At 52.6% G+C, this 23793-nt stretch overlaps 4 protein-coding genes across 13 annotated transcripts; all 4 read left to right on the plus strand.

The window, feature by feature from the left end:
• The first annotated feature begins 164 nt into the window (after window positions 1-164).
• Window positions 165-5385, plus strand: nmt1a (N-myristoyltransferase 1a). The gene is made up of 12 exons (XM_003964820.3): window positions 165-318; window positions 1890-1989; window positions 2105-2249; window positions 2339-2457; window positions 2607-2698; window positions 2777-2893; window positions 3024-3194; window positions 3260-3368; window positions 3443-3613; window positions 3699-3863; window positions 3992-4129; window positions 4203-5385. Exons 1-12 carry the CDS (start codon window positions 215-217, stop codon window positions 4221-4223), a joined length of 1452 nt encoding a protein of 483 aa, XP_003964869.1. The 5' UTR covers window positions 165-214; the 3' UTR covers window positions 4224-5385.
• A 373-nt stretch (window positions 5386-5758) lies between these two features.
• On the plus strand, window positions 5759-9148 carry retsat.2 (retinol saturase, tandem duplicate 2). The gene is made up of 11 exons (XM_011604204.2): window positions 5759-5991; window positions 6313-6495; window positions 6584-6825; window positions 7203-7404; window positions 7486-7683; window positions 7756-7875; window positions 7944-8082; window positions 8167-8276; window positions 8341-8510; window positions 8589-8748; window positions 8840-9148. The coding sequence occupies exons 1-11, from the start codon at window positions 5832-5834 to the stop codon at window positions 8986-8988; spliced, it is 1833 nt and encodes a 610-aa protein (XP_011602506.2). The 5' UTR covers window positions 5759-5831; the 3' UTR covers window positions 8989-9148.
• Window positions 9149-9424: 276 nt separating this feature from the next.
• On the plus strand, window positions 9425-12133 carry cdk21 (cyclin-dependent kinase 21). Of its 3 annotated transcripts, none has more exons than XM_003964905.3 (8): window positions 9425-9558; window positions 9786-10054; window positions 10137-10269; window positions 10399-10566; window positions 10639-10748; window positions 10810-10860; window positions 10967-11099; window positions 11554-12133. In XM_003964905.3, the coding sequence occupies exons 2-8, from the start codon at window positions 9825-9827 to the stop codon at window positions 11629-11631; spliced, it is 903 nt and encodes a 300-aa protein (XP_003964954.1). In that variant the 5' UTR covers window positions 9425-9558; window positions 9786-9824; the 3' UTR covers window positions 11632-12133. The 3 variants fall into 3 exon arrangements, with proteins under 3 accessions (XP_003964954.1, XP_029692046.1, XP_029692045.1); XM_029836186.1 differs by having other exon boundaries at window positions 10399-10485; XM_029836185.1 differs by having other exon boundaries at window positions 10399-10748.
• A 470-nt stretch (window positions 12134-12603) lies between these two features.
• svilc (supervillin c) lies at window positions 12604-23781 on the plus strand. 8 transcript variants are annotated; one of them, XM_011604206.2, is made up of 31 exons: window positions 12604-12725; window positions 14258-14633; window positions 15162-15332; window positions 15421-15588; window positions 15661-15692; window positions 15801-15862; window positions 16570-16715; window positions 16795-17017; window positions 17088-17596; window positions 17751-17850; window positions 18200-18238; window positions 18340-18402; window positions 18754-18819; window positions 18883-18940; window positions 19022-19190; window positions 19263-19417; window positions 19507-19605; window positions 19681-19817; window positions 19922-20069; window positions 20146-20291; window positions 20382-20557; window positions 20760-20904; window positions 20972-21290; window positions 21365-21477; window positions 21674-21773; window positions 21842-22183; window positions 22259-22417; window positions 22522-22647; window positions 22717-22829; window positions 23076-23231; window positions 23335-23781. In XM_011604206.2, exons 2-31 carry the CDS (start codon window positions 14386-14388, stop codon window positions 23422-23424), a joined length of 4578 nt encoding a protein of 1525 aa, XP_011602508.2. In that variant the 5' UTR covers window positions 12604-12725; window positions 14258-14385; the 3' UTR covers window positions 23425-23781. The 8 variants fall into 8 exon arrangements, with proteins under 8 accessions (XP_011602508.2, XP_011602511.2, XP_011602507.2 ...); XM_011604209.2 differs by having other exon boundaries at window positions 12628-12701; XM_011604205.2 differs by having other exon boundaries at window positions 12640-12725; window positions 14326-14633; window positions 21845-22183.
• Window positions 23782-23793: the final 12 nt, after the last annotated feature.

The raw sequence follows: 23793 nt of genomic DNA on the forward strand, positions 1-23793 counted from the left end.
GTCCGGCCGCCCACCAGTCGCTGCTTCATCGCTAAGATTTTACGCAGATTTTCCTCCTTCAATGTACAGTATAATTTAGATTAATTTGGTTAATATCCCACTTAATCCCGGTCCATGAACGCGTCCCAGAGGAACTGTCGAACTATGAGCCAATCACAACGGCTGCTTTAAAGCAATCGATGACACGCGGTGGCTCCTCACTTCCTGGTTGAAGATGGCGGATGAGAATGAGACAGCACCGATGCCGGAGAAAGAAGATGTAGAGGACCATGGACACTGCAGTGACTGCGAAAATGAAGAGCACCATCTTGACGATGGGTAAGAATGGAGTCCCAGCAGCGTACCGGCGTAAAACATGCTATGGTGTTGTACACAGGAGCGTCGCAAGTTCAGGCTAAAGCCACCGTGAGCAGCCTGGGTAGACGGCCATCAGGGGCATTTGGCCCGCCCCTTTAGCCTTACCTGATTGGCTGAGCCTATTGTGGCTTGTCTGCTTTTGATTTTGATTGGTTGACAGTGGTCTCTACTCCGTTTGTGGGCGGGCTTTATGCCGCTGCTCTTCAGCTCTGTTAGCAAGGCGTAGTATTTAAGCAGTATAAATGGCAATTCTGCTTAAAACTGGGTCATAAGTAAGTGCTGCACTCCCGGCCGTGTTCTGTAGCACCAACAAAACCAGTCTGATCTGTCATAAAATTTGAGTTTCTATGTATTTTTCGCAGGGCTTCTCTTGCTGCCTGTCACTTGCGCAATTTATGTCCCCCCCAGTTGATATTCGGCTAGTTAGCTTGCTTGCTAACATACCTGTCAAACTTCTTCCGTTTGTCGTCTCGGTTCAGAAAGAAGCGGGTATCAAAAGCAAAACGAGCTGAACCTGTAGGGTGTTGAACATGCAGCACAATGTGTCCCAGTGGACATGTTTGCTCGGCCTTAAAACAAGTAGTAACATTTAAGCTGGCTTGGCTATTGTTGGTTCATGTGTTAATGTTCAGCAAGCAGAGGGACTAAACGTTATCATGCTTAAAAGCTGTGTGGCTTACCCCCCCCCCGTTTTTAAAAGACTTTCTGAGATCCATCAGCACTGTTTATGGCCCTGATTTTTATTTTCTTTAATAATCGAAAATATTACTCTGGTTGTACATGATTTGGGGGTTTTATGACCTGTAAATCTCAAAGATCAACTTGAAATGTATATATTTGTAGGTAGTAAATGTGTATTTACTACATGACCAACTGCTGCTGTAAGTGGAAAGTGATGACCATGTTGGTTAATTGAATTGATGAGCATTTTGAGCATGCGATGTAATCCCTGTGTCCAACAATCTCTCTCTCTCTCTCTCTCTCACACATACACACATACACACACACATACACAAACACACACAAACGTAAAGCATGCACATGCTGAAACAAAGAATGGGCCTCGCTTCTCTACTCTGTTTTAAATGGAAGCCAGTGGAACAAACTTTTGATTGTTTTGTTGTCTATTGTCCCGCTCAGGCAATGGCCTCTTGCACATACATACATGTACACATGCGTAGAAACATGCACTCATCTTTGAGAGGCCATGTGATTCACCATCTGTGCAGTTGTAGTACGAGCCGGTGCTCGGCCCCTGTCTCCTCTCCTCTTAGACACTAATGAGATTATCCTCTGTAAGTATGCAGCCTCTCTCAGGCCAGAAAATAGTATTACTCAGTTCTTCTATTGCTGTGTTTGATCTTAAATTTATTACAGTAACAATGTGGTGTCACGTGGAAATGTAGTTTTTCTTTATTTGATTAGTTTCTACTTTTTCTACTTTTTTATGAGAATCTGTCATCGTCCATAAAACCAACAACCCTCACCGATGAAAGAGCTGTAATTAATTAGCCATTTTTATCCTCTTCCAGTGACAGGGGTGACGATACCGGTGCCAAGAAGAAGAAAAGGAAGCAGAAAAAGAAGAAGAAAACAGGTGCCACAGATGCAGCCAAGGACCCCCTTGCTAAGGCACGAATGGACGTGTTCATTTAATCAAGCTCTGTCTGATGATTTGATCAAATATGTAAAAAAATTCAGCATAAATGTGTAATTCTATTGTGTATTTTCGTCTGTGTGCAAACAGGTGAATTCACTGCCAGCTGATAAACTCCAGGAGATCCAAAAGGCCATCGAACTCTTCTCTGTAGGCCAAGGCCCCGCCAAAACCATGGAGGAGGCAACACGGAGGAGCTACCAGTTCTGGGACACGCAGCCGGTGCCCAAACTAGGTACTAGGTTCAGTCCTGCTTCTGTAACACCCAAAACACAAAGGGATCCCAGCAGTGTTTGTGTTTCATGAATAATATTTCTCTTTCAGGAGAGACGGTGACATCGCATGGCTGCATCGAACCCGACAAAGACAGCATACGCGAGGAGCCGTACAGCCTCCCGCAGGGCTTCAGCTGGGACACTCTGGACCTGGGGAACTCCGCTGTGGTGAGTGTGTGTGTATACACACGCCCGCAGCAGGAATGGCATTAAGGAATTGACCTCATTATGCAAATGATATACTGTTTAACATTGAAAATGAATTCTGTATGAAAACACATTGAAGTGTGTGACAAAGTTTGTCTCTTCCAAACTAGCTGAAGGAGCTTTACACACTTCTAAACGAGAATTACGTTGAAGACGATGACAACATGTTCCGATTCGACTACTCCCCTGAATTCCTGCTCTGGTAACTTTAACTATCCTCCCAGATTACAAGGAAAATAAAAGCGCCTCCAGATGATAAATTCTTTAACCTCCTTTCTAGGGCCCTGCGACCTCCTGGTTGGTTGCCTCAGTGGCATTGTGGAGTGAGGGTCAACTCCAACCAGAAGCTGGTGGGTTTCATCAGCGCCATTCCTGCCACCATCCGTATCTACGACGTGTAAGTGAACGCAACCATGGAGTGCTGCTACTCCTCCGTGCATACTTAAGACGCTGCAGATTTGAGACTGTATTTAGATGGCGGCATTTCACAGCCTTGAAAGTAGTTTGATTTGTTCTGGTGTTTTTAGAGAAAAGAGAATGGTTGAGATCAATTTCCTCTGCGTCCACAAGAAGCTTCGCTCTAAACGAGTTGCTCCAGTTCTGATAAGAGAAATCACAAGACGAGTGAACCTGCAGGGAATCTTCCAGGCGGTGTACACTGCTGGGGTGGTCCTGCCCAAGCCCGTGGGCACCTGCAGGTGGGTAGGACGGAATAGAAATACCTGTGAATGTTCAGTTTTACCAATGGAACATCCTTGCACAGGTACTGGCACCGTTCCTTGAACCCACGCAAGCTAATTGAGGTCAAGTTCTCCCACTTGAGCAGGAACATGACTATGCAGCGCACCATGAAATTGTACCGCCTCCCAGAGGTCAGCGAGCGCGCACGCACGATTAACGGAGAAGGCGCGACACGACTCATCCAGTCCCGTCTTCTTTCCCTCAGGCTCCAAAGACTTCAGGTCTGCGGCCGATGACCAAGAAAGATGTGCCGGTGGTGCATCGCCTCCTCCGGGAATACTTGAGCCAGTTCAACCTGGTGCCCGCCATGAACCAGGAAGAGGTGGAACACTGGCTGCTGCCTCGGGAGAATATTATCGACACTTTCCTGGTGGAGGTAAACCTGCAACCCACAATCGATCATCCGCAAAGTAAACGGTTCTGACGCAGCCCCGTGAAATCTGTGTGTTGGCGTCTTCCAGAACAATGGAAAGGTGACCGACTTCCTGAGTTTCTACACTCTGCCCTCCACCATTATGAACCACCCTGTGCACCACAGCCTAAAAGCAGCGTATTCCTTCTACAACGTGCACACAGTCACACCTTTGCTCGACCTGATGCAAGATGCTCTCATCCTGGCAAAATCGGTGTGTATCTTCCTCCTCAGGCCTGGTGTGTGTGTGTGTATGTGTGTGTGTGTGTTTGTTCTCCAAACTCTCTCCCTCTCTTAATACCTTACTGACGAACCCCTCCTGCCTCTCCTGTCTCTACGCAGAAAGGGTTTGATGTCTTCAACGCACTGGATCTAATGGAAAACAAGACTTTCTTGGAGAAGCTTAAGTTTGGAATCGGCGACGGGAATCTCCAGTATTATCTGTATAATTGGAAGTGTCCCAGCATGGGAGCAGACAAGGTGAATCTTCTGTTTTGTATGATATACTATAACAGCAGAACTCTCATCTAAACCTGTACTTTCTTCATCTCAGGTTGGGTTGGTGCTGCAGTGACGACCCCCCCCTTCCCCCCCACATTGTCACCTACAAGTCGGGACGGGCAGCACCATCACGCCGACCTCCAGACAGACCGATGACTTCCTGTTTGGTGACAGGAAATCCCACCGCCCATTTTTACTTTTTGGACTCTTTAAACTTTGACCTGCACTACCGCTGCCAGGCGAGGGGGGCAGGGAGAGTCCCCCGGCTCTCCCCCTCCCCTCCTTCCATCACATGGACCTTTAAGCCATTGTAGTTCCATCTGTATTTCATCTGATCGCTGTTCTGATTGTACCAACCACCTGACCAGTTTGCACAGATCACTGAAAACCAAAAGCTCGCGGCTGAGATCAAACGTAAAGGTGTAGATAATATCGGTCACCACTGCGGGTCACCACACTCAGACTAACAATTTATCCAATAATGTGCTTTTGAAATTAGATGACATCAGTTTTAGACATTAAAATTAAAAAGAAATATTTTAATGACAAAGAAAGGTGTGGTAATAAATGCCCAACGTGGGCACCAGATAAGGGCTTTTGTTAAGATTTAACTCCCCTGACTTTGTTGTTGTTTTTTTTTAATCCTCTCATCACACATCTTTGATCAGAAATGGCGTTTCAGCTGCTTCTTCCCGGTGCCAGTTTTTGTTTTTTTCCTGGGGTTTGCATCTGTATTAACTCCCACCCTCCCTCCTGCTTACTGCACTAACTGATGTAGTCCTAAAACACACTCAGAACAATGGATCATGGCAGTTTGGTGGGGGGAAAAACACCAGAATCATGGTCGAGGTTGGACTGACCGCAGGCCATGGCGCGGATTCAACATCCACTCGACTGTTCTCGGAGAAACATCTCAAACAGCCAAACATCAGCAGCTGGCTACCAGAGCTCAGGCTGTGTTTAAATCTTTGCTGCAGCCCTGAAATGTCTCCTCAAATATGCTTCTGTCCAGCCTGGTTTCAACCGCAACTACAAATGTTATGAATTATGAGCTTTGCCTTTTTGATTTTACTGTATCCGCATGTCGGCGGCATTATTTAAGGTCTGAGCATTCGGGGTGGATGTTGGAACCGGTATTTCATAAAAGAATTGGTCACGTGTTGATGCAGCAGAAAAAGACTGAAGATGCAGGTGATTTTTCTTTTTTTGGAGCAAATAAAGCGGAGTTGCTGTGACGTTTCTTTGCTTTTGTCAAAGGCAGAACAATAACTTCCAAATAGACTTTTAAACTGAGGAAAAAAAATAGGCTCAATTGAAATTATAATTGCATTGATACTCAAATATTTTGCTGAATCTGGTGGCTAATTGAGCCATAGGATTGTTTATTTTAAAAGGGAAATTACTAATAATGCAGCATAATCATATCAGCGCGTTTGTATGTCACATATGTAAATCTTTCGAATTCCGAAAAACTTATGTGAAGTTTCTATATTTTTTTTAGGAAGTGTCTCATTTTGCCACACGCTGATTGGTTGTGCAGATTCCGATCTGGTCGTCTATTGGCCAAAAGCCGTCACGTGTACTGTGGATCACGTAGCAGTGGGCGGGACTTACGAAGCTGAACACGGAAGTGGCTGCAGGGGACGGTGTGGGAGTTGACGTCCACTCACACACCGTCGCAATGCTGTTAAGCGTTTTAGTTATTTCTGTTGCGTTGGTCATTTTTGTATTAAAGTATGTGTTCGGAAGCTCCGGACCCAACCCGTTTGAGAAGGATACTCGTGAGCCGTTGAAGCCGATGGTTCACAATCGGAAAGAGAAAAATAAAGTTCTGAAGCAAGGTGAGTTGAAAGGCCACTTAGTTTTAACCTGAAAAACGTAAGAAAACTTAACGATTCGGATTCGTTTAGGCAATATGTGTGCATGAAAAATAAATATTTATTGGGTACAATTGGAAACATGTCCTGTGTTCACCTCCCATTCTTCTACTGGATTATTTATAGTGGGAACTGTCAGTTGTGAACTGGTTTATATGAATATTTAAAAAGACTAAACTTGAATCAAAGTGCTGTGTATGCAGATTCCATTTGTTGCTATTTGTACACCTTCTAAAGTAGTGAAATGTCAAATTCAGTGACACATTCTGGTGTTTGTTCCTGCAGGTTTCCTGGTCAGTAAAGTACCTGAGGATCTGGATGCCATCGTCATCGGCAGCGGGATCGGCGGGCTCGGCCTTGCGGTTCTGCTGGCCAAAGTGGGGAAGAAAGTGCTGGTTCTGGAGCAGCACGACCGGGCCGGGGGATGCTGCCACACGTTCAGTGAAAAGGGCTACGAGTTTGACGTCGGTCCGGTGGACTCGTCTCTGTAACTCTCATGTGCCTCAGGTCCGATTAAACCCCTCTAAAACTGGTCTCTGTTTGTCTTGACCCTCAGGGATCCACTACATCGGGGATCTGTTGGATCACAAGCCGTTCCGCTGCATGCTGGACCAGATGACGGATGGTCAGCTGCAGTGGGAGCCTCTGGAGAACCCTTTTGACCAGGTGGTGATCGGACCTCCGGAGAACCGCCGACGCTACCCCATCTACAGCGGCAGGACGCGTTTCCCCGAAGAGCTGAAGAAGTGCTTCCCCGGGGAGGAGAAGGCCATCGATGAGTACTTAAAACTGGTCAAGGTGGGAGCTTCTTTCTGGAAAACTCCTCCCATATTCTCTTTGTTCCGCATCTGCTTAGAAATTCAACATCGCGCCGCCTCGTCGGCCGCTGAACTGATTTCTGAAGTGAACTTTGACACAGACGAGCTTTGTCATGCAGCTTTGTCTGGGATAATGTTCAGGGATCAAAGTTTTCGCCAGCGCAGAGGTCGGCGGATGGGCCCAGATAAAATTACATAATTGCGCCGTTGCGTCATCCACCTGTGTTTTGCTTTTGTGTGTGAATTCCATTTAGTGATTCCTGATCCTCCGACCTTTTATTATTTATTTATTTATTTCAATTGTAATGTATAGAAACGATCTCCGCGCCGCCGTCATTGTGCGTTTCCCGTCTTCAGAAAACCAGCCGGGGTATTTGGCTCCTCGCCGTCCTGAAGATCTGCCCCGCCCCCCTGGCCAAGTTGCTGGTCTCCACCGGCCTCGCCAAGCGTCTGTCCTTCTTCTTCAAAATGGCGTCGCGCAGCCTGACGGAGGTGGTGAACGAGCTGACGGACAACGAGGACCTGAGGGCCGTCTTCTCCTACATCTTTGGCACCTACGGTAGGACAGAACTCCTCCTCCCTCCCGGTTTGTGGGTCGGTTCCTCAGACCGACGTCCTCGGGTTTTTCTCCCATCCACAGGCAACATGCCCAAAGACGCCAGCTTCTCCATGCACAGCCTGCTGGTCAGCCACTACCTCAACGGCGCCTGGTACCCGAAAGGCGGCGCCACTGAGATCGCCTATCACATGATCCCCATCATTGAGAAGGCAGGAGGGGCGGTTCTGGTCCGAGCCCCGGTTAACCGCATCCTGTTCAACGACGCCAGAGAAGCTTGTGGTGGGTGTGAATTTCTTTATTTTTAATGAGAGCTGGATAAAAAAAAAAACGCTTCGGCGTGGCTGTTTCCAGGCGTGAGCGTCATGAAAGGACAGGAAGAGGTCCACATCCGGGCCCCCGTCGTCATCTCGGATGCCGGGATCTTCAACACCTACCAGACGCTGCTGCCCAGAGAGCTCCAGGCCCTGCCAGGTCAGAACCGGGCCCCGCAGCCGGTCCGTATTCACACCTGATCGCTGACCGATGTTCCCGTGCGACAGAAATCCAGAAGCAGCTGAGTTTAATGAAGAACGGAGAAGGAGGCCTGAGCATTTTCCTGGGCCTGAGCGGAACCAAAGAGGAGCTGGGCCTGAAGGCCGACAACTACTGGATCTTCACAGAGAACAATTTCGATGAGCTGTGAGTTTTCTTCCGTGTGCTCAAACTCCAGATTAGATGAATCGGGGTCAGGGTGGGATTTAAGCCAACACCTGTGCTCCTCAGGGTTGGGAAGTACCTGAGCGGAGAGAAGGAGGACTCCGCCCGGAACGTGCCCCTCCTCTTCGTCGCCTCTCCGTCGGCCAAGGATCCGACCTGGGAGGAACGGTCGCCAGGTAAGGAGGCGGGACCCTAACCTCCGGGTCCGCCGCAGCGCCTCTTTACTGTCGTCTTCCTCAGGAAAGTCCACGCTGAGTCTGGTCACCTTCGCCAACTACAAGTGGTTTGAGGAGTGGAAGGACGACAAAGTGACCAACAGAGGAGCCGAGTACAAAGAGCTGAAGCAGGCCTTCCTGGACTCCATTCTGGAGGTGGTCATGGACGTTTTCCCCCAAATCACCAGAGAGAAGGTGACCTTTGTCCCCCCGCAGTATGGAAGGAGGCGGCTGGCGAGGTGTGACGTCATCCTCTCCTGTTTGGTCTGGTAGATCGAGTACGTGGATGCAGGGACCCCCGTCACCAACACGCACTACATCGGAGCGCCCAAAGGCGAGATCTACGGCGCCGACCACGGCGTCGCCCGGTTCAGCCCCGAGCTGAACGCCACGGTGAGACCTCGGACTCCGCTGAAGAACCTCTACCTGACAGGTCAGTGGCGCCTCCACGCCTCCTCGCCGCCCCCAAGGCCGCCGGGTTAAAGCGTCCACGTGGGGACGCGCTGTGTTCTGTGGTCCCGCAGGTCAGGACGTGTTCCTGTGCGGCTTCGCCGGCGCCCTGGCCGGAGCGCTCACCTGCGGATCGGTCCTTCTCAACCGCAACCTCCACCTCGACGCCATCGGCCTGGCGAAGAGAACCAAACGGGTCAATGATAAGCTGAAGGGGGATTAAGAGGGGAGCACAAACGAGCATCGGAACGCTCCCACGACGCTAACGAGCCCTTTTCCTTTAACGTTTAACGGCGGATCCTTGAGTTTGATCATCACTGAACAGCCGTTGGTGCCTGTGTGTGTTTGCAGCTTGTACTTAGTATTAAAGGATGCAAACTGCTCCGTTGTTGTCTTTTATTCACATAAATTTTAGTTTTTTCAGTTGGGAAACTTTCAGCTTTCACCCGCTTCACTGCGAAATCCACGTTTTTGAACTGGAAACACGTCCAACCTGTATCTTTATCTCCAACATCAACTGTTGACTTGCAACGCTGTAGGTGCCAAACAAATGTGTGTATTTGTTTGTGTTGAGGCGCTTTTGTGTGTATATGCGGATGCGTGGGCCGCACATGGACGCGCCACGTTGTGCCCAAGTGGGCTCATGAAAATGTAAAATGTGTGAGTTCTGATTAGTTGGCCAACAAAAGGGGTGTGATTTGCAGATTCTATATTTTCCTGCTGCTGCCTCCTGTTCTTCCTCGTTTTGCAGCGGATGGAGGAATGAAGAGGAGAGCACGTCCAACGTTCAGAGGTGAAAAAAACAGCATTTAAACAACCGGAAATCCCAAGTTTTTTTTATTTTATTTAAAAATAAACAATTTGTGCTTCGAAACGCTGTTAACAGGTGGTAATACCTGTTAGCTTACCTGCAATTACCAGTGTAATGAGCATTGTTAGCTAGTTTAATCTGCAGCCTGGTCTGAGTCAGAGGCGTAATGGTTGCAAATGTTTGACTCCAGCTTTCTCTGCGACCTCCAGGTTAATTTGGGTTTATTGGAATTAATTTTTTCATCAACGATGGAAGTGAGCTCGTCTCCGCTCTGCTACGAGCTGCTGGCCGAGATCGGAGAAGGTTCTTACGGGAAAGTGTACAAAGCCCGAGAGGAAGGGGGGAAACAGCGACTACTGGCGGTGAAGAAGTTCAACTTCCGCGGAGACGCCTCCCAGGTGGGGATACCTGCCGTCATGGTCCGCGAGGCGGCGCTGATGCGTAAAATGAAGTACTTCAACCATCCCAACATCGTGAAGTGAGCTTTGAAGTACTTGAGAACCTCCAATTAGCTTTGACGCTAACACAGAAGCGACCTCCTCACCCTGTTCTTTGTCCAGGTTGTTGGATGTTTCCGTCGTGCCAGCAGGCAGGAGCCTCGATCTCACTCTGGTTCTGGAGTATGTTGACCAGGACTTGTCCACCTACCTGTCCAAGGTTCCGGCATCTGGACTGAGCCGTGATGCCATTAAGGTGATTTTGTTGTACCCGTAAGCACGTAAAAAAAGAGGGCTTCCACTTCAAACAGACATTTGGACGTGCGTTTGTATTGTTTTTGTTAGTAAATGAAATTCCAGGGATGTTGCGGCTCTGTTGTTGCAGGATTTAATGCAGCAGCTGCTGAGGGGGCTGGACTTCCTGCACACAAACCTGGTGGTGCACCGCGACCTGAAGCCGGAGAACATCCTGGTGAGCAGCCACGGGGAGGTGAAGATCGCGGACTTCGGCCTGGCGCGCATCTACAGCTTCAACATCGCTCTGACCCCGGGCGTAAGTGAGGCCGTGGCGGACGCGCCTGCCCGGCGCCACCGAGGGTCCCCTGATTACTCCCGCTGTGTTCAGGTGGTGACGCTGTGGTACAGAGCTCCCGAAGTGCTGCTCAACTCCGTCTACATGTTCTCGGTGGACATGTGGAGCGTCGGCTGCATCTTCGCCGAGCTCTTCCTGTTGAGGTGAGACGGACGCGTTCCGGGCGACGCTCTCTGCAGCTACTTTACCTCTGTTCTCCCGCAGGCCGCTCTTCCAGGGCTACACGGAGGTGCAGCAGCTGCAGAAAATCTTCGAGTGAGGCTCTTTTTCCCCTTTGCCGTTTCTAATCTCCCGGCCCGAGTGCGAAGGTAAAAACCCACAGCTAACACGCACTGGACTCACGTGGTGGTTGTTCCGGCAGGGTGATTGGCTTTCCCAGGGAGGAGGACTGGCCCAAGGAGAGCCCCATCTCCTACTCCAACAGCTTGAGGCCAGGAGCCGCCTGCACCAAAGTGCTGCCCAGTCTGGGACCGCATGAACAGGACCTCCTGTCTGTGAGCCACTTTTCTCTTTCATCGCACTTTCATACCACTTTGGATCAGGGGGACCATTTGTAGCCGTTGAAGTCAAATAATTGGACTTCGACGCATCGCCGCGGCGACCGTGAGACGCCATCAGGGAGAGATGTGATTGGAAAATGGCTGGCAGCTTTTGCACAAAGCAGTTTATTACTAGCGGATAGAAACGTTAGATTTCGACCTCAGTGATGATTCCAGATGTGTCTCGTAGCGTGGCAAAGATAATACAAAAATTCTATGGATGGAATTTGATGTCAGGTAAATATCACGTGATCCAACTCTTGTTTTTAGGCGTGTGGCCAGTGAGCGTGGTTATACTGCCCCCTGCTGTTAGACGTGCGCCATTGCACCCCCTTATTTTTGAACATACAGTATATACATATGTGAAGCATATCATCAGCACTCAGGTGTGACTCCTCTTCACCTGCAGGAATGTTTGGCGTTCAGCCCGAGCAGTCGCATCTCTGCCGCCAAAGCGCTGACTCATCCTTTCTTCACAAAGCAGTGACGAAGAAGAAGGACCCGAATAAGACAACCGCCTTCTTTCAGCGTCACCGTCCTACACGCCAAAATCACATCTTTAAAATGTCCAAGACCTTTTAAAGAAACCCATTTTTGTGTGGTTGGAGTGTTAAAGTTCAGATCCACTGTAAAAAATCTGGGACATTTCTGAAGGATCAGTCCTCACTGTTAAGGTTGATCAGCATTATGAAAAAAATCAACACAATTTTGTTCTCAAATTCATGCAGTTTTTGCACAAAAACTTTGGAGTTGCTGTAAATTGACACCACCATGAGTCCTGTGATGGTAGGTTGGGTTACGTTGTTTCTTTAATGCATTTTTACTTGTTTAAATTAGAATAATGACTTTTATTTTTGTTATTGACGGACATTTATGGTGCTGGAACAGACCACATCTGTATTAATGTTTGTATTTTGCTCATTTTTTTACTCATTCTATTTGTACTTGAGTTTAAGTGTTCAGAAAGCTTTTATAAATAATTTTACGTCGTTTCTCTGTGTTTGTTTTGTCGAGGAAGGACCTCCGATCTTTTATTGGCAGTTGCGCAGTGCGGCCAGCAGGCGGCAGCAGCGGCGCGCCTGCGGTTTATTAGGCCTCCGAACTCTTTCGCCGTTAAAAAATAAACAAAGTCGGGGTTTGTTTAAGCATGTGCAGGTGTGGAACACGCCAGGAAGTGTTAAAGATCGTAAATTCAGTTTAAAGAGGTTGGATTTCATTTCATTTTTAGTCGCCCTTTATAAACACGCATGAAGCATATTGATTAATTGGTTCAATTTCAGTTTTAATGTGAATTGCGGGTGAAGAAATTTCATGCACTAGGCAGCACGTTGTTTTTGAAAAAAAAACCCAAACATTTTAAGGGTAGATTGGAAGCTTTTAACTCCCTGATCAGCTACTGCGGGGCCGTTTTCCTGCTCAGAATTTCTCCATCCGTCTATTTATACTCTGCCTCTTAATACGGACAGCGCCGCACAGCTGCGCGTGTGTCCACATTTGGAGCGACGGTGCGGGGACCGAGGGGGAGGAAGGGCGGCGGCACCACTCGGCCCGGAGCGTGTGAGTTCGCGTTCGCTTCTGCAGGTGAACAAGTTTTACTTTTGCTCAGAATGCCGCGGAAGTTGCTTCTTCCGTCTGATCCCACGTGGTTGGACCACTGGTCGTTGGGTTTTGTGCGTGGGGGGGTCGTTGCGCGTAACACGACGCGGTGGTCAGTGTTGGGTGCCGAATGTTTGGCGCAGCAGTGACGCAAACGAAGAGTCGATGGTCGCCTTTAGTAACCTGTCTGAGCTGACCTGACCCAGACCCGCGGCACCCGTCCACGCCGGCGTGCGCGTTGACTTTATTTAAACAAGCTGAGAGGACGACGGGGCAACAGTGGCGCATCTGGTGCCATGTTTGCGGGGCAGATCGACTGGATTTGCGGTGCTGCAGGTCAGACGGTCGAGTTGTTATTGACCTTTACCCTGTTTACTCTCAGCACGTGTGTGAGGTCAAATAATGTTTTTATTCAATGATTATGAGGAGGGGATGAAATTATACCTGCCTGGGAATCCAGAGTGGATCCCTTCGGTGTCTTTTCTGGGCCTCTTCAAGCCGGAAGGCGTCCTGCCAAGGGTCACGTGACTTTTGCTCTTTAAACAACTCTTGTGCTCATCCAGGAAGTCTATAAATGACCAGTGACCCCCCCCCTCCCAGGATGCTGCTGGCGCTGCTTTCTGGGAGATTTAGAGGCAGCCCAGTCTTTGTTGTCATGGTGATTTGGGATCATCTGGAGTCGTTTCTGTCGGCGTGTTTTTCGGGCCTCAGTTTTAATTAACCAGGTCACGACCTCTGTAAATAAGACGTTTGCGGTCGCTCAGAGGCACTATAAAGGTTGGTGGGGGGGGGGGTTCCGTTCCTCCCCAGGGCCTAAACCAGGTCCGGGGTGAGGGGTCCATCCTGCAGCAGGACCGGCCAGCCCGAGGAGAATCAGAACCTTTATTAATCCCTCCCCCTCTCTTCAGGCTAATGTCATTTACCAGCACATCTCTGGGGGTGCAGCTCCGCTCTGGTGCCAGCAGAACCATTCAGCCGTGCTGCAGATCTGCGCCTCTTTGTTGGGCTCTATTGTGCTTCCCTCATCAGGAATGCTGACAGCTGTGGTTTAGCCCCCCCCCCCCAGTACACGGACACACCGACACTCGTTTTGTGTCAGCACGCGGCGCCGTGCGCTCGTGAGTCGGGCAGCGTTTCCGTGCACCTGTGGGCCGAGGACGGCTGTCGTGGGGTGTTTACTCTCTGGGCCTCCAGCTCGGGTCGTTCCCACTCATCCGGGCTAGTCGGACCCTCATCTGATCCCCACCCGGAGGCCTCCTGTTCTGGACTGAGCTGCCAACCCCGGCTCTGCAGCTGTTCCGGCTGCGTCCGGAGGACCCGCGGGGACCCGGAGCGGCGCTGCCGAGGTGTCGAGTTTCAGTGAAACGGGAGATTCCTGCAGGCCGGCGGCTCGTTTTACGGGGCGCCGAGCGGCAGCAGCGGCTTTGGGGGAAAATGGACCTTTCTGGGAAGATGTGCGCTGGCTGCTGGGGGCACCTGTGACGGCATACGTGTTCTGACCCGCTTTTGTCTTTCAGGTGTCTGACTTGACAACACAATCCTGTTCCCTCCCTCCCTTGAAAGTCCCGTCAATGGATTCTGTCAGTCTTCAGGTTTGGGTCTGAACCGTCACCAACACAGCATCGACCGAGCCCGTCTGAAGGGTATGGAAGCCATGGAGACCCCGGTCCCGGAGCCCAGAGCGGAGCGGATCGCTCGCTACAAAGCCGAGAGGAGGCGAGAAGAGGCTGAACACTACGGCAACGCGGAGGAGCGGCCGACCAAGTGGGTGAGGAGGGGGGAGAAGGAGGACCCGGAGAACCGAGCCCACAGGGGGACGGCCGGGAACGGCGGGAAAGGAGGAGTCACCAATGGAGAGGTGGAACCTCCGACACAGGCGCCCTGCTCAGGAAGGTGAGACCACATTAGCCCCCCCAGAACCAGCGCCAGACCTGCAGCAGGTGGTCTGAACTGTTGCAGCACCAGCAAAGCAACATGGTGGTGCTGGTGCCAGTGGAGTCCACGCCATCAACACACACACACACACACACACACACACACACACACACACACACACACACACACACAGTTTGAGGGGGGAGGGTTCATTCAGTTTGTCTTTTATTCTCCTAATGCTAATGTGCGCAGGCTGGATTTTTGTTTGCATGTAATTTCTCCCGTGGAGAAACTGGATTTCCTGTAGTCGCGCGTGGAGCTCGTGCACGTGGAGCTCGTGCACGTGGAGCTCGTGCACGTACGCGTGACGGTGACGGCGCGTTGCCTCGTGCGTAAACGACTTCACTCGCTCAACAGCGGCGTAGGAACATTCTCGGCATCTTGTCAAGTCAAAGAAATCGGTAGAAACTTTGTGTAAAATTCTTGTTCCGAGCCTGGAGGTTTCAGATCCGGGTCCTCTGCCCCCCCCCACTCCCTCCCCCCCAGGCAGGGTTTCCAGGACTCTGCCAGCATGCTGAGCGGGGAGGGTCCCGCCCCCGCCGCTGCCGCCGTCCCCGCTGGACTCGACGCTCCGCAGCTCCACACCCGGGTGTCGGTGGGTCAGCTGAGAAGTGCCCTCCTGCAGCAGACGGCGAGCGGCGCGCTGCCCGACAAAGTGTACGCCCGCCTGCACGTGCACGGGGCCCCTGATGGGCCTGCGTACCTGTGCGATGACCTTTAACCTCACCTTTATTTCCTCCGCTAGCTGTCCGGACACGGGCCGAACCGCGTGCTCTCTGGATCTGGCCGTGAAGCCGGGACCCGAGGGCGCGCGCCGCCGCGCCCGGCGGTACCTCCCCTCCGGAGGGCGCAAGACCGGCGAGCGCTTCAGGACGCAGCCGATCACGGCTGAGGAGGTGGAGGAGAGCAGCGGGTAAGAGGAGGCGGGAAGAGGTGAGGGGACGAGACCAGACTGATCAGGTCTCGCTTCTGTTCTCTCTTCCAGACGGATGGAGGCAGGAGAAGACGACGGCGAAGGTAAATCTGACGGGAACGTCTCCTTTGGCAGCTCCTGTTACATTTGAGGCTCGCCAGCGACCTCTGACGTCGAAGCTGACCGCCATTTTCCTCCCCTCCCCCAAACAGCTGATGTAAAAACGGACGCCAGAGCCAAAATGAGCGTGGCGGCGAAGATGTCTTTGTTTAAAGTGAGTCTATGTTTGTCTCCACTCTGGAACGGGATCCTTTTCTTTTTATTGCCTCCCGCGACCTGCTGCGTATTCCCAGCTCCGCCCCCGAGCTCCGGGCGTGTTCCCACATGTCTGTTTAAGGTTTTGGGGAACAAACGCAGCTGAATATTATATTAGCTTTAGCTTAAGATAAATGATTCTGTGAGTGCTGCGACTTTGTTCCAGGTATTTGATCCCTATTCAGAAATGGATGATTTGAGGATGATTCCACGTGTTTGACCCGGCAGGTCCTGGTCCTGGGCCTGGGCCTGGTCCTGGTCCTGGGCCTGGGCCTGGTCCTGGTCCTGGTCCTGGTCCTGGGCCTGGACCTGGTCCTGGTCCACTATGCCGCTCACAGTCAGCTTTTCTTTCTTTATTGTGATGGAGGAACATTTAGAAAGTGCAGAACCTTCAGATGCCGCCTCCACTTCTGAATTTAGCCGTAAAGCACCAGGTGAAAACGCGGCGTCCTCCCTCCCGACCACGGCGGAGGCGTTATAATTAGCCGCTTTCACCACGGAGGCTGGCGAGGTGGTAACCGAAGCTGCGCGTCTCCGGTTACGCCGTGACCTGCTGGACAAATTTCTCCATTTCAAATCCGCGAGCAGCGTTATTTCCCGACTCCTCTTCAGAAGATCCAGGAGTTGAGTCTTCATCCTGGTGACCGTCTCCCTCCTCCTCCTCAGGAGCTGGAGAAGTCTGCCGCCCCGGAGGCCCCCGCCCACCTGAAGCCTCGCTCGGGCGGCGTCTTCCATGAGCGCAGGGGGCGCCGCGGCAACGACAACCGCTTTCTGACGCAGCCAATCACCTGTGAGGAAATGGTGGCCATCAGGTGGGGCATCCCGAGAAGTTCTCCAGCCGGCCTTCCAACACGCTGCCTGGTTCTGATGCTGTGGCTGTTGTTCCCCCAGCTCGCCCACGCCGGCACCGCCAGTTGAGCCCCCGCCCGCTCGGGCCGAGCCGGCGGAGGTCGACGACGAGAGCTGCAAACTGAGCGTGAGCCAAAAGCTGGCGCTCTTCAACAACCTGTCGGAGAAGCACGGCGGCGGTCCTGCCGACGGTCCCCAGGAGAGGAGAAGGCAGAAGGGGGCCCGGTACCACACGCAGCCCATCACCGTGGAGGAGGTCGGCCTGGTGAGATGACACGTGTCATGTGACCCGCACCATCCTGGTGGGTTCGTCATCTGTGATTTGCTCTCCGCAGCTCCAGAAGGGTCCCGTGCAGCTTCCCGCCTTCTGTCTGTCCCCTCAGCTGGCGGACAGACAGCAGGACTCCTCCGTCAACCTGAAACCCAGCGAGGTCCGTCTCTCCCTGCAGAGATCCGACCTCGGCGCTGAGCCCCGCGACCCGAGCCAGCGCCGTGACTCTGAACCGGCCCTGAGGGGGATCCTGAAGAAGAGCTGCTCTGGAGCCTCTGAGGGGACGGACGCCTGTCAGGACCAGAACGGCGGCGGCGGTGAAGACATGTCAGTGGAGGAGAAGAAGGAGCGGCAGGTCCTTCCTGTCCCGCCACGCAGGCAGAGACGTCCAGCACCGGGAGGAGAGGGAGGCTCTCCGTCCGTGGCCCCGTGGAGGCAGAGGAGCCGGGCCAGGAGGGAAACCATCGCTTGCCTGCCTGTCAGAAGCTCAGAGGAGCAGGAGGCTCCTCAGGACAGGAGGAACAAACCCCTGGAACAGCTGGTTCCCCCTGAGGAGCACAAAAGAGCTTCTGAGTGAGTTTTAATCCTTTTTACACATCGAGTCCGGCTTTAGTTAACCTGGTTCCATCCGTAGGGAACCTTCTAATCAGTCAGGAGGCGACGTCTGACATGTCTCCAGCTGCTCTGCATCAGGGATTTGATGAGTTTTCCATTCATTTCTGTCCAGAAATCAGCAGCAGCAGGAGGAGACGGAGCACGGACACGTGCGGGTCACACTGGTGGACGATGGCGTTCATCCGCGGGAGAGCCGCGCCAGCCGGAGCCAGGTAGGGAGGCAACGCAGTTGACCGGCAGATGTTTCAGGAAAAATCTCTGGCTGAGCTGGATCGTCTGGACGGAAACGCACTCAAAGGACGACGCCTGTTTCAGATTAATCCTAATCTGGGATTTATGACCTGGAACGAGCAGCTGGGCTGGAATGTTTACAGAGCAGATTGTGTTGCTGCGCTGGCCTCAAAACGGATTATTTATGTGTTTAAATGACCCCGGCGTGACCCCGCGACCTCTGATGCCCCCTGACGTGTGTGTCTGTGTGCAGTACAGCTCTGCTCATTTTGGATTTTGCGTATCTGAAGACGTTTTCATTCGTCTCCTGTCCCCGTCTCTGTCCTGTAGGAGGAGCTTCCTGTGGCCGACGCCCACCCCCAGCGCTGGGTAAGTCTTCGCCGCTAAAATCTTCTTCTTCTTCTTCTTCTTCTTCTTTTTAAAATCAGCTTTCGCTTTCCTTCTGTCCCCTAATGCTTCTTCCCTGCCAGGAGCCCGTCTTTGCCTCCGTCTATTCTAACAGTACGCCCCAGTATGTCGTGGGTTTCAATCAGGTAACTCTCCTCCGGTCTGTGGTGATTTCTGTCGTCACGGTGACGTTTTGCCGGCAACGTGTGTGTGTGTGTGACATGATTCGCTCTCTCTCTACACCGCCACTGCGTTCATATCACACCTTTAGAGATGTTTTTTTTAAAGGTGATCAGTTCCCCCTCGGGTCCTAAAAATAGAACTGAAAACGTGCTTCCGAGTAAAGATGGACCTGATCCGTTTTGTCTGTTTGTAATTAACATTTTAATGTGTTTTTGCTTTCATCCCTTGTCAATCTTTCCTTTTTTAATTAGTTTTTTTTTTTTTTCTACCATTGATCTGAACTATGAAAACACATGAATCTGTTTCCTCTGCAGATGAAGCAGACCTTTGAAGCACAACAGGTCTCCTCCCCCACCAGGAACAGTCAGAAGGTGATGAAGGTGATGCAATTAAGCCATTTTAGGTGATGGATTCATCTTTTTTTAAACTTTTTTTTTTCATAGATCAAAGCAGATGTCTATGATTTTCAAAGAGATGAAGTCGAGGCAGCAGACGAGAGCGGTGAGTTTATGGCTGACACACACACACACACACACACACACACACGTGCACATAAACGTGCTGCTCTCTCTCCTCCGTCAGGCCTCAGACCTGCAGAGTTGGACAGAACTCTGCCCTCCGAGACGTCTGCGGATGACGGAGGTTTCTATGGCGATCAGTCGCCTCCGCCTGCCTGCGCCCAGCCGCCACCCTGCGGAGACCTGGGCGCTCAGCAGGACCTGGGCGTCCTCTGCCGGACCAACACACCCATGTGAGCCCCGATTCTCTCCGTTTTAAGCCCCGCCCTCGTGTCGTTCACGCAGGCGTGTGCTCCCCTCTTCAGGCTGACCTCGGCGGTCGCGGAGCACCGGCGGTCGGTGCGCCCGTCTCGTCGGACTCAGGGCTCCAGGAACCCTCTGAGGGCTCTGGCTGCCAGAGATGACATCACCCAAGACTACATGGGCGCCGCTTCCGAGGAGAGAATCCAGGCACAGAAGAGTGAGACCAACACTCTGTGGGTGAAGAGTGAACTTTGGGGTTGGCGGTTGGCGTTCACCAGCGTTGTCAATGTCAATACTTGTTTTCAGAGTCTAAAAACTCGCATCCCGCCACCTCGGACGACTCCGTCTCCTCTTCGGCCTCCTCTTTCCCTCCGTTTGGCAGCCTGATGCTCATCCACGTCAAAGGTGGTTTAAAAACGTCCTGCATCTGCCCATCTGAGCTCACGGTTCTGTGTTAACCGCTGGCGTGTGTGGCGACAGGCCGGCAGCGTGTGCAGGCGCGCCTGGTGGAGCCGTCGGCGCGGTCGCTGAACAGTGGCGACTGCTTCCTGCTGGTCACCCCGGAGCGCTGCTTCCTGTGGACGGGAGAGTTCGCCAATGACCAGGAGAGAGCCAAGGTGAGCCACGGCTGACGAATGTCCGAACTGGACCTGCAGACGGAGGTTTGGTGGCTAAATCATCAAAAGCTGAAGAGACGATGGATGCTGTTGTCGCCTGTCAGGCACGTGAGCTGGCGGCGACCATCCTGAGGCGGAGGGATCTCGGCTGTCGGGCGCCAGAGGTCGTCCATCTGGAGGAGGGGCTTAACTGTGACGGCAGCCCGGCTGAAGACTTCTGGAGACTCCTGGGAGGAAGGAGCCACTACAGGGGTGAGAGGTCGACGGCAGGTGAGGTTTGAGGTGGCGCTCTTCCAGCCGTAACGTCGGGTGCTGCGTCGTCTCGCAGGAGCCAGCGCGGGAGAGGAGGACGAGGTGTACGAGCGAGGGCTGGCGGAGTCCAACTGTGTGTACCGGCTGCAGGAGAACCGGCTGGTGCCTGAGGAGCAGGCCTGGGCCTCCGATCCCAGCGCCTCCCTGCTGGGCTCCTCGGAGGTCTCGTGGATCCTCTCGCCTGATGCTGAACGAGCGTGTTTTATTTTGGTCTTTATGCGTGTGTGTGTGTGTGTGTGTGTGTGTGCGCAGGTGCTGCTGTTTGATTTCGGCAGTGAGGTCTACCTGTGGCAGGGACGGGACGTCCCCCCCAGCAGGAGGAGCGTCGCTCTCCAGCTGACTCGCCAAGTCTGGGCCGGAGCCTACGACTACAGCAACTGCCCAGTCAGCCCCCTGGACCCCATGCGGTGCAATCCCAGCATGCCGCTGTAAGTCCACTCCTCGGATGGGATCGGTTTACGGTTGTGGTGGCGGCGTGCGGCTGTATTTACCACTCGTGGCGGAGGTGTAATTCCACCCCTCTGCAGCACCTCTGGGACACCTTGTGTTCGAAACGCGCGTTTATTCCAGCTGAAAGTGTTGATTAGCCACGAATCTTGAACACACGATCTGATTCTGACGCGTCTCCAGGAGGGGGGCGGGTCGTCCGGGCTGGGCCTTGCTGGGCTGCGTTCCTGAGGATGAAGAGACGGTTCTGTTCCGGGAGAAGTTCCTGGACTGGACCCGCGGGGCTGCAGGCGGAGACGAGGCTGCTCCAGAGAACCAGGATGCTCAGGTTCGTCCCCGTTTTTTCGAGGCGCGACGCAGAACTTCTCCGCACTTCCTCTTTGCTCTGTTCCCAGTCTGTCCCAGTCCGGTCCTCCCCGTCCCAACCGTCAACGCCAGCACGCTTCCTGACCGCCTGTGACGCCAAAGCTCTGCTGTCGGGTCGGGCGCCCGGCGGCGAGGCTTCGGTGCACATGTCGGAGGGGGCCGAGGTCCCACGGGGTCGCGTCGCCGTGACACTGGAGGATGGGCATCAAGTGGAGATGAGGCCGGTTTCCGTGGAGACACGACACGTCCTGGAGTTTGAGGAGCGCGAGCTTCCCGCTGAGAGCGGCGGGCAGCTTCACGAAGGAGATTCTTACATCATCCGCTGGACGTACCGCCCTCAAACTCAAGGTGGGTGTGGCCGAACTTTTATTTCTTATTCTTTAGGGCTTAAACTTCAGCTCTGATGCTTCTGTGCGCCGCAGAGACGACGGAGCATCCCGAAGACGACGGTGGACCAAACAGAACCGCGGCGTTCTTGTGGCGAGGTGGACGGGATGGTGGCGTCCTCCAGTCCAGCGGCCCCGACGAGTCCCAGGTATGACTGGAAACTGCTGCAGCCCCTCAAAGTCCCCAAACATGTTAACACATGATCATAAAACTGTATTTAAGCAGCAACTTCTGTCTGTTTCAACAGGATGTCTTTAATATTTAGACCTTTTGTTATTTTGAGCCGTTCCTGGCTACAGAATTCAGAATTAGGCTGTTTTGTGTCTCTTCTGTTGTCCCTGGAGGTGGTGGTCCTGCAGGGACAAGAACCCCCCAGTTTCCTGCAGCTTTTCCGGGGCGGCCTGGTCGTCCACAAGGGCAAAAGAGACGAGGCCCCGAAAGCAGGTAGAGCGTTTAGGAATCCTCCTGCATCTGCTTCTGCGACGTGGTCAAAGAGAACCACTCTGTCCCAGCAGGGTGGCGTCTGTTCGCGGTGCGAGGGGAGCTCCCGGAGGAGGGGTCTCTGCTGGAGGTGGACTGCTGCTGCGGATCGTTGAGGTCCAGAGGCGCCGTGGTTCTGCTCAGCGGCCTGCAGGGGTCGCTGTTTTTGTGGACCGGCTGTAAAGCCGCTTCGAGCTCCAGGGAGGTTGGGAGGAGGGTGGTGGAGCGTCTGACGCGGAGCCGCCCGTCCGAGCTGGGTCTGAACCAGAGCAGCTCTCTGAAGGTCCAGGTGGTGGAGGAGGGCTCCGAACCTGCAGAGTTCTGGGCCGCGCTGGGCCCGGTGGACAGGAAGGCCTACGACTGCATGCTGCAAGGTAGCGGAATGTCCGCCTGCACCCGGAATGCTTCTCTCATCCCTCCGGACTTAAAGGTCCGTCCTCTCCTGTCAGATCCTGGGAAGTACAACTTCACACCGCGCCTTTTCCACCTGAGCGCTGCCTCCGGGGTTTTCCGAGCCAAAGAACTGCGGAGCCCATCCAGATTCCCGGGAATCGTGACGGCGATGCCCTTTGTCCAGGAGACTTTATACTCAACAGCGCTGCAGCCCGGTGAGAGGAAGTCAGGTTTATGAAAGTTGGATCGATTCGTCCTTCTCTCATCGTTACCTGTAGTTTTACTGGTTGCTTTCTGGTGAACATCATCTGTCCCGCAGCGCTCTTCCTTCTGGACAACCGTCTGGAAGTCTACCTGTGGCAAAGGGGCGGGGCAGAGAGCTCCGCCCCCACCTGGCAGGACGAGAGGAGGTGCGCCATGCAGACCACGCTGCAGTACTGCACAGGTGAGACGGCGGGGAAGGCGAAGCCGGCTGCCATGGTTGGTATAATGTGACGATTCTTGTGTTTCCCAGAGATGAATCCGCGGCGCCCCCCCCGGGCCTACCTCATCTGTGAGGGGTCAGAGCCCCTAACCTTCACCAACGTGTTCCCCCGTTGGGAGCAGAGCCCAGAAGCCCAGACACGGGTAATTCAGTCCAATAATAGGCACAGTTCACCTGTCAATCAACATTTTCCACCTGGGTTTAACCAATTAAAAACCGGAGTCTATTCACTTCCTGGTTTACGCCACCAGGGGGCGACAGAGATGTTTGTAATTTCAGCCGTACGAAGCTTCATCCTGTCTCATCATCCTCTTTACTGGGATTTTGTCCCGATTTTAATTAGAGTGATAAGAGATCTGTTGCAGATGTTTTTATGTTTGATGTTTCAGGGGGATTCGGGCCGACAGAAGCTGACCTTGGTGCAGGACGCCCTGGCTCAGCTCATGAAGACCCAGTACCCCCTGGAGGAGCTGCTGCGAAGCCCCCTACCTCAAGGAGTGGACCCCCAGCACCTGGAGGTCTACCTGTCAGATCAAGACTTCCAGGTAATAAATACAGAGCGGTAGATGCGATTTAAAAAAGTTTATTAGGTGAATTGTCTTGCATTGTTTCCCCCCCCACAAAGGAATGACTACAATTATATTTCAGACTATTTTGGAGATGAAGAGGGATGAATACGCCGCCCTCCCGAGCTGGGAGCAAATTGATCTGAAGAAGAGCAAAGGGCTGCTGTGCTAGACAGAGAAGCCAGTCTCCTCCACCGAGGATCGATGCGCCAAGGACGGCTCCCAACGTCACGGACGGAGCGAAGACGTCCGCCTTTATTTATGTCAAACCAGTACGAGTTTGTGGAATGTTTATCTGACAGCAGATTTCTCTGTTGCCGCTGTGTAGAGCAGAAACAGAAAACACGTTTTCCCGTCACGTCTGTACAAATCGATGGATGGATGAAGAGAGAAAGTGTGTGGGAGCGGAATATGGACGTCGGTAACACAACTGTGGGATTATGGAGGGGAATAACGAGTGCTTGTTAAAAAAAAATAGATAAATGCTAATAAACAGGGAGAAAACAATAAATCCACTTTCTAAATGTAATGTTTTTATTCA

The sequence above is a fragment of the Takifugu rubripes genome, chromosome 5, assembly GCF_901000725.2.
Source record: "Takifugu rubripes chromosome 5, fTakRub1.2, whole genome shotgun sequence".
In the NCBI taxonomy this organism is placed as follows: domain Eukaryota; kingdom Metazoa; phylum Chordata; class Actinopteri; order Tetraodontiformes; family Tetraodontidae; genus Takifugu; species Takifugu rubripes.

Bases quoted from the DNA above. Each gene is read 5' to 3' on its own strand.
- retsat.2 (XM_011604204.2), top strand. From the start codon at position 5,832: ATGCTGTTAAGCGTTTTAGTTATTTCTGTTGCGTTGGTCATTTTTGTA. The intron at 6,826-7,202 runs GTGGGAGCTTCT...TCCCGTCTTCAG, and splicing joins AGTACTTAAAACTGGTCAAG to AAAACCAGCCGGGGTATTTG. The intron at 7,405-7,485 runs GTAGGACAGAAC...TCCCATCCACAG, and splicing joins CTACATCTTTGGCACCTACG to GCAACATGCCCAAAGACGCC.
- nmt1a (XM_003964820.3), top strand. From the start codon at position 215: ATGGCGGATGAGAATGAGACAGCACCGATGCCGGAGAAAGAAGATGTA. The intron at 3,614-3,698 runs GTAAACCTGCAA...GGCGTCTTCCAG, and splicing joins TCGACACTTTCCTGGTGGAG to AACAATGGAAAGGTGACCGA. The intron at 3,864-3,991 runs GTGTGTATCTTC...GTCTCTACGCAG, and splicing joins CTCTCATCCTGGCAAAATCG to AAAGGGTTTGATGTCTTCAA.
- svilc (XM_011604206.2), top strand. From the start codon at position 14,386: ATGGAAGCCATGGAGACCCCGGTCCCGGAGCCCAGAGCGGAGCGGATC. The intron at 15,589-15,660 runs GTAAGAGGAGGC...TCTCTCTTCCAG, and splicing joins GAGGTGGAGGAGAGCAGCGG to ACGGATGGAGGCAGGAGAAG. The intron at 19,818-19,921 runs GTGAGCCACGGC...GTCGCCTGTCAG, and splicing joins ATGACCAGGAGAGAGCCAAG to GCACGTGAGCTGGCGGCGAC.
- cdk21 (XM_029836185.1), top strand. From the start codon at position 9,825: ATGGAAGTGAGCTCGTCTCCGCTCTGCTACGAGCTGCTGGCCGAGATC. The intron at 10,270-10,398 runs GTGATTTTGTTG...CTGTTGTTGCAG, and splicing joins TGAGCCGTGATGCCATTAAG to GATTTAATGCAGCAGCTGCT. The intron at 10,861-10,966 runs GTGAGGCTCTTT...TTGTTCCGGCAG, and splicing joins CAGCTGCAGAAAATCTTCGA to GGTGATTGGCTTTCCCAGGG.